The following is a 13,023-nucleotide window of genomic DNA, read 5'->3' as shown; positions in this document are numbered from 1 at the left end:
ACCTCTAACTGTTCTTTCTTGAAAGCATTCCTTTAGTAAGTATTATTTGAGGGACTATTGAATAAAAACTCTGAACCAGTGTTTCTCAACCATTTTTTCGTTATTGCTCCCCTAAGGATCTTTTTTAGACATTTTTGTTTTTAGCCACCCCCTTTTTCCATGAAAATTTAATACCACAAATATATTATGTATGTGTTTATGTGCTGCATGTATAGCTGTGTTTGATACATTAAAAAATTAGGTTTTTTCATCTTCCCAAGAGTCAATTCTTGCCCCTTTGAGGGTGATATAACTTCTGTTAGGAAGGCGTGTTTTAGACTTAGAGGTAAGCCATTCTTGGGAATCTACCTACCAGGATAAAGTTGTCATCATTCAGAGACCTTTACATTAGAAATGGAAGATGATCTCAGATCAAATGTCCCATCCTCAGGGTGCCTAACCTTGGCAGGTAATGGAAAGAGGGTCCTCTTTTTTAACAAATATTATTATGATCTTTCTCCAATGGAAGTCACCAAATTTTATCATTCTCTATATGTTTATGTGATTGTATAATGCCTATTTTTCTCATTAGATAGTATTACAAGGTTTGGGAACAAGCCTGGTTTGTTCTTCATTTTGTTTCAATGCCTAACAGAGCACTTGTCACATACCAATTTGTCAATAAGGACTTGCCAAATGAACGACCAACAAACAGTAAGGAACAGGATGACAATAGAAGAGGATTGGATGTGTTTCAATGTGTTCTTAGTCATTCCTGGTTAGAGATTTCTCCAATATTCTGGAGAAGATACATTGGTTATATCAATTTATTTAAATTAAATTAAATTATTTATTTAAACTATACCCAGTTAATCCATACTACAGGGTCTTTGTAAACTTATAATTGTAGAGTATGGTGCCACCTCTACTGAGAGGTATTCTCTGACCTCCCACATTTGGGCTGGGTGTTCCTCTCACGTGCATCAATAACACTTGGATTTCCTTCACTCCAGAACCGATCACAGTGAACTGAAACATCCTGTCCCTTTGATGGTATTCCTCAATGATCTAAGTATCTTTAGGGAAGGGAGCGGTTAGGGCTTATTTTTTATTTCTCTGAGGACAGCATGCTCATCAACAAAAGGAAGGTTCAGTGGGATATGGATAGCTTCGAGATTCAGTGTGTCATTTCAGACTAATTCAAAATATGAATAAACCTCAAATATACTTCATGCTCAAAGATGACGATGTTGTTGATGACTCTGAAGTATTGTTTCCTGTGGTTGGAAAGATATGCTCAGAAAAGAGTATTTTGAATTTAATTGCTCATCTGTAGCCAAAAATGTTACATTTTTCTACCTCTCTCTCTGAAGACAGGAACTATGTCATATTCACATTATTCTAGCACCTAGCACAGTGCCTAACACTCAGTAGAGGATTGCCAGATAAAATGCAAGGGTCTCATTTAAATTTGTATTTCAAATAAAAAACAAATAATTTTTACTATAATTATGTTCCATACAATACTTGGGATATGTATGAGTTCGTTTTCATGCTGCTGATAAAGACATAACAAGACTGGGCAATTTACAAAATAAAGAGGTTTATTGGACTTACAGTTCCACATGGCTGGGGAGGCCTCACAATCATGGCAGAAGGCAAGGAGGAGCAAGTCACATCTTAGATGAATGGCAGCAGGCAAAGAGAGAATGAGAGCCAAGCGAAATGGGTTTCCCCTTATCAAACCATCAGATCTCGTGAGATTTACTCACTACCAGAAGAACAGTATGGAGAAAACTGTCCCCAGGATTCAATTATTTCTCACTGGGTCCCTCCCACAACACATGGGAGTTATGGGAGTACAGTTCAAGATGAGATTTGGGTGGGGACATGGAGCCATATCAGGATATAATTGCATTTAAAAAGTAGTCACTGTTTATCTGAAATACAAATGTAACTAGGAGTCCCATATTTTTATTTGCTAAATACGGCAAATCTAATTGAACAGAATAACTTTTCATTTGCCTGAATATATTAATGAATGGTTGTGTTGGGGGGACATCTATTTTCTTCCATGTGCATGCAACTCCTACTCCTGTTCCTCCTTCTGCTCCTTAACTCACTCCACCCTGGAAGAAGTGACGTGCCTTATGTGATCAGTAAATTTTGGAAGAATAATTGAGTCATGCTACACTTATTATTATTATTACTATAATTTTTTGAGAAAGAGTCTCACTTTGTTGCCCAGGCTGGAGTGCAGTGGCACAATCTCGGCTCACTGCAAACTCTGCATCCTGGGTTCAAGCGATTCTGGTGCCTCGGCCTCCCGAGTAGCTGGGACTATAGGCACGTGCCACCACGCCCAGCTAATTTTTGTATTCTTAGTAGATACCGGGTTTCACCATGCTGGCCAGGATGGTCTCGATCTCCTGACCTCGTGATCCACGCACTCGGCCTCCCAAAGTGCAGGGATTACAGGCATGAGCCACCGCACCCGGCCCCATGCTAAACTTAACTCCATGCTCTTCCCCCTGGATGCAACTCTACTGGCAGAAGGGTTTATGAACAAGCATACGCCTTCCCCTGTGTGGAGATTTAAGTGGGGAGGGAGTGAGGGAGTCTAAAGTTCCAGAGCAAATTTTCAGAGACACAAACAATTGGGGCATGGGTTTAGATGTAAAAGAACTAAAAACAAAAGAACAAATGTATGAGAGCTATATATTTACAAGGAGAGGCTTTTGGTGGGAAGAGATCCTGTCATTCTCAGCCTTGGGATTTGTTTAGTAAGAGAGAAGGGCATTTTCCAGATTGTAGAGGCCTATTCTGAGCCACCTTTTATACTTAACTACTGAGCCTGGGCAAGATGCTTGCAGTCTTAGGGCATATGGTTTTGTGACACGACTTGTGGTGGCTTTGTTCATAGGTCAGTGGTTGTTTCTATAGAGGCAGGACTGTACCCATGAATGTCAATAAGCAAAAGGCACAAGAACCTTGTGAGGGCCTTCAAGATTGCTGCGAAGCCCTTGTAAGCAGGGACAGACAAGGCAAGGGCTTACGTATGGGCAGTAAGTGCTTGGAAGGACACAAGTGCTGCCTGGCAACAGAACTTTGGGGGCTGCAAGATGGTTCAACAGAGGCCCACAGTAGGCACAGTCACATTTTCTAGGTAGTCATAGCTGAAGCAGATAGTCTTTTGTTTTGTTTTTTTTTGGGGGGGGGAGGGGCAAAAATAGAAATCTCTAAAGCATTTTTAGGCACTGGTGACTGGAATAATATTTTTGGCTCCAAGATTCCTTGTATGCTACAAAACACCAATGAGAATCTAGTTTTAAATTGCTAGAATGAAGCCTAGAAAAGCTTCCCATATCTCAGTCACCCCAAATCTCACCCTGCTTTCAGGTCCAAGCAGCAAACTGGATGGATTACTCTTGAATTCATGTGGCATTCTCTCAGCTCAAGGGTGGAAAACATTTAAACAATTACTGACATGATTACATAGTTATTGTAGGTGGCTTAATTTTTTAATTCTTTCGTATAGAGATGGGGCTGTGCTCCCCAGACTGGTCCTGAACTCCTAGACTCAAACAATCCACCCACCTCTGCCTCCCAAAGTGCTGGGGCTACAGGTGTGAGGAAACACAGCTGGTCAGTTATATTTTCTAACTGAACTAAATGTAAGTACAAGGTGAAAATATTCCCTAGGAGACAGTCTTCTTAGGCCAGTACAATTCCATATCAAGCAGAGGTTGGTCTGCTCACTTGAGAGAGTAGATGCTGTGTCACATAAGAGGTCCCTCACTGAATTCAGAGCTGAGGTGTCAGGAGCACTTCACTCAAAGAGGAAGTGAAAATCAAGATGCTTTGAATAGACTCAATGGAAAAGAAAGACACAAAATGTTATTTTAACATAGGTTCCTTCAATGTCTAGTTTATTGGGAGTTTTTAACATGAAGAGATGTTGAATTTTATTGAAGGCCTTTTCTGCATTTATTGAGATGAACATGTGGCTTTTGTCTTTAGTTCTGTTTATGGGATGAATCACATTTATTGATTTGCATATGTTGAATCTTGCATCCTAGGGCATAAGAAACCCACAGCCAATATCATACTGAATGAGCAAAAGCTGGAAGCATTCCCCTTGAAAACTGGCCCAAGACAAGGATGCCCTCTCTTACCACTCCTATTCAACATAGGATTGGAAGTTCTGGCCAGGGCAATCAGGCAAGAGAAAGAAATAAAGGTATTCAAACAGGAAGAGAGGAAGTCACACTATGTTTGTTAGCAGATAACGTGGTCCTATATCTAGATAACCCCATCATCTCAGCTCAAAAGCTTCTTAAGCTGATAAGCAACTTCAGCAAAGTCTCACGGTACATAATCAAAGTGCAAAAATCATGAGAATTTCTATACACCAACAGTAGACAAGCAGAGAGCCAAATCATAAATGAACTCCTACTCACAATTGCCACAAAAAGAATAAAATACCTAGGAATACAGCTAACAAGGGAAGTGAAGGACCTCTTCAAGGAGAGCTACAAACCACTACTCAAGGATAGCAGAGATGACACAAAGAAATGGAAAAACATTCCATCCTCATGGATAGGAAGAACTGATATCATGAAAAAACAATTTATAGATTCAATGCTATGCCCATTAAATTACCATTGACATTCTTCACAGAATTAGAAAAAAAAATTTTTTTAATGTGTGTGGAACAAAAAAGAGTCCAAATAGACAGGACAATCCTAAACAAAAGGAACAAACCTGGAGATATCACACTACCTGACTTCAAATTATACTACAAGACAACAGTGACAAAAAAGCAAGGCACTGGTATAAAAACAGATACATAGACCAATGGAACAGAGTACAGAGCCCAGAAATAAGACCACACACCTAAAACCATCTGATCTTTGACAAACCTGACCAAAACAAGCAATGGGGAAAGGATTCGCTATTTAATAAATGATGCTGGGAGAACTGGCTAGCCATATGCAGAAAATTGAAACTGGACCCCTCCTTTCACCATATACAAAAATTAATTCAAGATGGATTAAGAACTTAAATGTAAAACCCAAATCTATAAAAAACCCTAGAAGAAAATCTAAGCAATACCCTTCAGGACATAGGCGCAGGCAAAGATTTCATGACAAAGACACCAAAAGCAATTGCAACAAAAGCAAAAATTGACAAGTGAGATCTAATGAAACTAATGAGCTTCTGCTCAGCAAAAGAAGCTATCATCAGAATGACCAGACAACCTACAGAATGGGAGAAAATATTTGCAATTTATCCATCTGACAAAGGTCTAACATCCAACATCTACAAGGTACTTAAACAAATTTACAAGGGAAAAAAATAAAAAACAACCTCATTAAAAAGTGGGCAAAGGACATGGACAGACACTTGTCAAAAGAAGACATATATGTGACCAACAAACACATGAAAAAAAGCTCAACACTACTGATCATTAGAGCAATGCAAATCAAAGCTACAATGAGATACCATCTCACACCAGTCAGAATGGCTACTATCAAAAAGTCAAAAAACAACAGATACTGGCAAGGTTGTGGAGAAAAAGGAAAGCTTATACCCTGCTGGTGAGAGTATATATTAGTTCAATCATTGTGGAAGACAGTGTTGTGATTCCTCCAAGACCTAGAGGCAGAAATACCATTTGATCCAGCAATCCCATTACTGGGTATATACCCAAGGGAACATAAATCATTTGATTATAAAGATACTTGCATGCATATGTTCATTGCAGCACTATTCACAATAGCAAAGACATAGAATCAATCTAAATGCCCATCAATGATAGACTGGATAAAGAAAATGTGGTACATATACACCATGGAATACTATGCAGCCATAAAAAGGAACAAGATTATGTCCTTTCCAGGGACATAGATAGAGTTGGAAGCCATTATTCTCAACAAACTAATGCAAGAACAGCAAACCAAACACTGCATGTTCTTGCTTATAGGTGAGAGCTGAATGATGAGAACACATGGACACATAGAGGGAAACAGAACACACTGGGGCCTGTTGGAGGGTGGGGGGTGGGAAGAGAGAGAGCATCAGGAAAAATAACTAATGAATACTAGGCTTAATACCTGGGTGATGACATCATCTGTATAACGAATTCCCATGACGCATGTTTACTTATGTAACAAACTTGCACATCCTACACATGTACCCCTGGAATTCAAATAAAAGTTGGGGAAAAAAGAAACCACTCAATTACAAAGTAGGGCATCCTCAGAAAGCAGGAGAAGGAATGCTGCTACCTCATATGTGATGCTTGCTTATACAGGATATTAAAGCTAAGAATAGTGTACTTTATTATAAAGGCTTGTGATCAGCCTGTGACAGGCTATAAGTATTTTTTTGTTGCTATGTAATTTTTGATTTCAGTAAGAATTTACAAGTGTACTACTATCTTTGAAGTGAAACTTATTCTTAAACTAAAAATGCTTTCTGTTCTTAAAAAAAAGGCACAAAATTAATGGTTCCCACCCATCCTTAAAATAGTAAATGCTTTTAGTGTCAACGTTAACCTTGTGAGTGCTGTGAGTTTCCTCACAACTGAGTTTAAGTTTAAAGGCTCTGAGTCCACTGGCATCAACTGGCACCAACTGACTGGCATTCTGCGAAGCTAAACAATGAATTTCTTTATCTACTTTTCTTTCTTCATATGTGAATGAATCTCCATCAGGGTCTGTAGAGACATTAAATAAGGGTTCTAAGAGTGTAAGCCTGCTTAGTATTATTGCTCTAGAATTGGGGGTTGGCTGTCTAGAATTCAGTGGCTATGGGGCCTGTGCTGTGATAATCTTTTATCCCCTATTAATCCTTTGAACTTGTTAAAACTGTGGCTCATGAGAGTCTTGGCACTGAACCAACACAATCTCCAAGGTTCTGAAAGAAATGATTCCATTCAGCTGTGAGACAGTACAGACAGCAATTGCTTAAACAAACTTAGCTTCATCCAGACATTGAGAACTTACACTTAGTTGAGATTAAGCAGAATATAATAAATTGGGGGTCAGAGGTTACTTTAAGTTCTTAAAGACAATTTGATTTAAGGCTTTAGTTTATTTGGATTTTACTGTGTCTGGAATTTTTCCTACAAAACGATTTAATCTTTGAACTTCAATTTCTTCCTAGGGATATTAACAAGGGGAAAAAAAGGCTTGTAGTAAAAATTTGTGGCATCTCGACATTGTTATAATTTTGCTATTGGAGGATCTCATTGTTTAATCTTATTGCAGAACCTCTGAACTGCTTATCGGACTTAATTTGGCATGAAAAATATAGGGCAAAATTTTAGACTTGGATTCCAATCGATATTTGTGTTATATAGCTAACATATTTTTCTGAATTTTCTTGAAAAATTCTACACCACTGCCCACCAGTGGTCCCATGAGGATACCCACAAGGGCAGGGTTTGTCCTGGGGAGAAGCTTTGTGAACATGGGTGACAACTTTCGGAAATTCTGATAGCTACTGTTGGCAATATAAAGAGAAATGAGATAGGATCCCTAAAAAAAGAAAGTATACAAGATTTTATGAAGAGTGATAGATATGATAAAGTTGTATACACAAATTTCCATGTGAAAACCAAATATGAAATAAGTACCTTATTAAACAAGGTAGTAACATGATATAAATGTCAAAGAAAAGGTTCCACATGAGTGGAGAGACGAAAGAAAGTCATAGACATTGCACGAAACCCAAGTCGTCAGAGTCGGAGTCATACTCCAAGTCGTCGATGAAGGTCTAGTTCTGTGGGTAGAAGAAGGAGCTTTAGCCTTTCCCCAAGCCGCCAGAGCCACACCCCCAGCCGCCAGAGAAGATCAAAGTCTGTGGTAAGAAGACGAAGCTTCAGTATCTCACCAATCAGATTAAGGTGATCAAGAACACCCTTGAGAAGAAGGTTTAGCAGATCTCCCATCCGTCGTAAAAGATCCAAGTCTTCTGAACAAGGCAGACCATCCAAACGTCTAACAGATTTGGATAAGGCTCAATTACTTGAAATAGCCAAAGCTAATGCAGCTGCCATGTGTGCTAAGGCTGGTGTCCCTTTCCCGCCAAACCTAAAGCCTGCACCTCCACCTACTATAGAAGAGAAAGTTGCTAAAAAGTCAGGAGGACCTACTATAGAAGAACTAACTGAGAAATGTAAAGAGATCACACAGAGTAAAGAAGATGATGATGTAGTAGAGAATAAACCTCATGTTTTGGATGAAGAGGAAGAAGAACCTCCCTTTTATCGTCATCCCTTTAAACTCAGTGAACCCAAACCCATTTTTTTCAATCTGAATACTGCTGCAGCAAAACCAGCTTCACCAAAAAGCCAGGTAACCTTAACAAAAGAATTCCCTGTATCATCTGGATCTCAACATCGGAAAAAAGAAGCAGATAGTGTTTATGCAGAATGAGTTCCTGTAGAGAAAAATAGTGAAGAAAACAAAGATGATGATAATGTTTTCAGCAGCGATTTGCCCTCAGAGCCTGTGGACATCTCTACAGCCATGAGTGAACGGGCACTTGCTCAGAAAAGACTCAGTGAGAATGCATTTGACCTTGAAGACATGAGCATGTTAAATAGAGCTCAGGAAAGGATTGATGCCTGGGCTCAGCTGAACTCTATTCCTGGCCAGTTCACAGGAAGTACAGGAGTACAGGTTTTGACACAAGAACAGTTGGCCAATACTGGTGCCCAACCTGGATTAAAAAGGATCAGTTCTTAAGAGCAGCCCCGGTAACTGGAGGAACGGGAGCCGTTTTGATGAGGAAAATGGGCTGGAGAGAAGGAGAAGGATTAGGAAAAAACAAAGAAGGCAATAAGGAACCCATCCTAGTTGATTTTAAGACAGACCGAAAAGGTCTTGTTGCAGTAGGAGAAAGAGCACGAAAGAGGTCTGGGAACTTCTCTGCTGCAATGAAAGATCTGCCAGGCAAGCATCCTGTGTCTGCTTTGATGGAAATCTGTAATAAGAGAAGGTGGCAACCACCTGAATTTCTATTGGTCCATGATAGTGGCCCTGATCATCGCGAACGTTTTCTCTTTAGGGTATTGAGAAGTGGAAGCCCTTACCAGCCCAGTTGTATGTTTTTCTTGAATAGGGATTGATAAATGGAAGTGCTTACCAGCCCAGCTTTGCCAGCCTTAATAAGAAGCATGCTAAAGACACAGCAGCTACTGTGGTTCTTCAAGCAATGGGCCTTGTACCAAAGGACCTCATGGCTAATGCCACCTGCTTCAGGAGTGCCTCACATAGATAGATTGAGGTTTTATAATAATCATTTCAGATAATTTTACTCTGCCTTACAATGTGTTTCCTCTTTAATGTTGTAAATATTTGGCAATTTAAGACATTGTGTAAAAAGCAATCTGTAGAAACATCTCCAGGCTTTGATTTTTGTACCATGGAAATTGTATTTAACCATACAGGGTTTTGGTATGTTTATATTGTTTATCTTAGTGATGTATTTGTTTAAGTGGCTAACATCCAAACGATTGTTTGAAGGCATTAGAGTAATCTTCAGTGTGGAATGTTAAATAACGCTTTTATACTGTATTTTGTACTATGATGTAACTCCCCTTCCTTATGGCTAGCCTACTGTAACACTTGCCTGTAATCAGTGAAGGGCTGTGCACCTTGTACTATTTCACAATGGGTTCTGCTGGACAGATACTGGGCCAGTGTTATTGAGGTGATCAAGCAAGAGCTGTTCCACAGGGCTAAAGCAACCATCTCCCCTCAAAATTTTGTAGAGGTTCTAAAAAGAAAGGGTATGTGGTGTGATGATCAGCACTAAGTCCTGCATTCCTGTTAAAGCCACTTGGGTCATAAGAAGGGAGTAAAAAATGAAGTCTGACTAGAATTCTACTATTGCTGAGGCCAAGTACATTTAGTATGGCATCGAGTTGTGATATAGTTTTACTTTGATGTGCATTTTGAATTTCAGCTACACCTAGATAGACGTAAAATGATAATTAAAATGCTGTAACCAACTTATCTAATAAAATTGGCAACCAGCCACTATTCTGTTGACTATGAGAAAGTTAAAGTTTATGTTAATTTTTAGGGTCTGATAGGATATTTCATGTGTATTACAGTGGTATTCATATGCTATGTTTCTAAACTTTATTTTCAAAAGCTTAAGGCCCAAATACTAACTTCTCTGGAATAATAAAATAAAAAAAAAAAGAAAGTCATAGACATTGCATGGCCAGATAGGGTAGAGATCTAACCTCACTTGTACTTCATCTTAGAATGAGACATCCTGGCTTTATGATCCTAACAACATTTGAAAGCTTAACACTCAATAGAATAAAATGCAAATAGAATAAAATTGTCTCTCCCCTACTTCACCTCCCTCTTATTTTCCTCTCCCTTTATATTGCCCTTTTTGATTCAGACAGCTGGCCATAATGTTCTATTAATGAGCTAAAATACAGTATGAAGGACACACACAGATGGGACAAAAAAGCAGAATGTACATGTAGAGCCCAAGTGCAAAGGCACTGCAGCTTTGTGTTTTACTCACTGCAAAGCTCTGGAAAAGACTTGAAAGTAGCTAAGTTCTGCCTTAGGGTCAAATGTCCCTTGGGAGTCCAAATGGTGGAGAAAATACATCTGACTTCAAGCCCACATAAAGTGGGCACAGAATGGTTAAAAAGCAAAACCTTGAACATCTACATAAGTGAAATTAGATTTAGTTTTATTACACACAATGTGGAGGCACTTGACACCTCTGTGCAGTGGTAGGATTATTTTGAGATCAGATGTTTTTCAGAGCATTTGATTTTCCCTTCATTAAATAGATTTCTCTCTTTAGAGCCTAGACCAAAATAGCCAACATTCACTGAACATTATCATTCATGTGTTTAATGGTACCTCCAGATTAACATATTCAAAATTGAAGCAATCTTTTTTTTTTTTTTTTTTTTCCGACACGGAGGCTTGCTGTCACCCAGGCTGGAGTGCAGTAGCGTGATCTTGTCTCACTGCAACCTCTGCCTCCTGGGTTCAAGCAATTCTCCTGCCTCAGCCTCCCAGGTAGCTGGGATTACAGGCATGCACCACCAGGCCCGGCTAATTTTTGTATTCTTAGTAGAGATGGGGTTTCACTATGTTGGCCAGGATGGTCTTGATCTCCTGACCTTGTGATCCACCCACCTTGGCCTCCCAAAATGCTGGGATTACAGGCGTGAGCCAACATGCCTGGCCTCTTTTCTTTTTTTTTTTAACTACATGTACTCCCTCAGGTGTCACCATCACCATTCACTCAGATGCTTAAGTCAGAAACCTGAAAATCATGTTTGATTCTTTTCTATTATCATTCCCAGCTGTACCATTGCTGTTTGCTAAAATTACTCTTGACTCCTTTAGTTTCTCTTTTTATTGTCATGGCCCTATTCCAATCTCTCACTACCAGTCTATTCTTTTTTAAGTCTTTTTTCCATATGTAATATATATGTACAGCATAGTATATATAACAAAAGCATTTAGCTTAATAAATTATTGTAAAGCAATCACCCATATAATCACCACCAGATCATAAAATAGGATATTACTAAGATTCCAGAAGTCCTTGCCTGCCTCTTCCTCATCACAACTCCCTGCTTCCTGGGTGTTAGCTTTTATGGTAATCACTTCACTTTGCTCTACCCCTTCCTAATCAATATTGATTAGTTTTTCCTGTTTCTGAGCTATATATTCATTTAATCAAATTATTTATATTCTTTTGTATCTTGCTTGTTTCATTCAACATGATGTTTGTGAGATTTATTCATACATTTATTCTAGTTTATTTTTATTGCTGTGTTCTAACTTTTTATTAAATTCATTCTATTGTATGAATGCATCACTTTTATTTGTCCATTGTACTGTTTATGGCCATTTGAGTAGTATCAAGTTTTTGCATTATTACAATGATATTATGGATATTGTGAACATTTTGGTATATATAAGCACACACTTATACAGAAATTGAATGTTGGGTCACAGGGTAGTATATATGCATGTCAGCTTTAGTAGATGATGCCAAAAAGTTTTCCAAAGTGGTTGAACCAATTTACATTCAGCCTAGTTCTCATTGCTCCACTTAAATTTAGCCATTGCTATCGGTGTGTAGTAGTAGCTCATGATTTTATTTTGTATTTCTCTTATTATTAATGAGGTTGACCATATTTTTACAGATTTTTTGTCTTTGGATTTTCTTTTATTGTAAAGTGCTCAAGTCTTGTGGTGATTTTTCTGTTATTTGTCTTTTCTTTATAAATCTGTAGTTCTTTATGACTTGTAGTTTTGGATATAAACCCCTTGTTGGGTTTATGTAATGTAAATATTTTCTCTCGCCCTGAGGCCCTGCTTTGCACTTTCTTCCTTGTGTCTTTGGATAAACAGAAGTTCTTAATTTCAATGTAGTCAAACTTACCAATCTTTTCATTTATCTTTGCTGTTTTGTTTAAGAAATTTTCTCTAACTTATAAAGATACAGTACTAAGTTGTGTTTTAAAAACCTTTTCTCTTTTCTCATTTAGTTTTATAGTTCACTAGAAATTATTTTGTGTTGCTTGCATATGTAATAATGAAGAGATTAAAATTTATTTTACTCTATCTTGATATCTAATTATCCTAGGATCAATCATAGAAAGTTCTTCTCTTCTCTGTACTACATTTATTTTTTAATTTTTAATTTTTATTTGTTGTGGGTATATAGTAAGTGCATATTTTTATGAGATACCTGAGATACTTTGATATAGACATGCAATGTGTAATAACCGCATCATGGTAAATAGGGTATCCACCACTTTGAGCATTTATCCTTTCTGTTACAAACAACCCAATAATACTATTTTAGTTATTTAAAAATATACAATTAAATTATTATTGACTATAGTCACCTTGTTGTGCTATCAAATACTAGGTCTTATTTATTCTTCTAACTGTTTTTTTGTACCCATTAACCATCCCTAGTTCCCCCTCATACCTCTACTATCCTTCCCAGCCTCTGCTAACCATCTTT

The 13,023-nt window shown here is 38.1% G+C and overlaps 1 protein-coding gene across 1 annotated transcript; it reads left to right on the top strand.

Annotated features, from left to right (window-relative positions):
* The first annotated feature begins 2,938 nt into the window (after positions 1 to 2,938).
* Positions 2,939 to 11,957, top strand: LOC100995546 (protein SON-like). The gene is given in 4 exon segments (XM_063604353.1): positions 2,939 to 3,044; positions 7,678 to 8,706; positions 8,709 to 9,058; positions 9,112 to 11,957. Coding segments are annotated over 4 exon segments (1,644 nt in total). The 3' UTR covers positions 9,271 to 11,957.
* The last annotated feature ends 1,066 nt before the right edge of the window (positions 11,958 to 13,023 follow it).

Source organism: Pan paniscus, chromosome 1 (genome assembly GCF_029289425.2).
Source record: "Pan paniscus chromosome 1, NHGRI_mPanPan1-v2.0_pri, whole genome shotgun sequence".
Taxonomy (NCBI): Eukaryota; Metazoa; Chordata; class Mammalia; order Primates; family Hominidae; genus Pan; species Pan paniscus.
The sequence above is the reverse complement of the archived record's forward strand: the minus strand, read 5'-3'. Positions and strand labels throughout refer to the sequence as shown.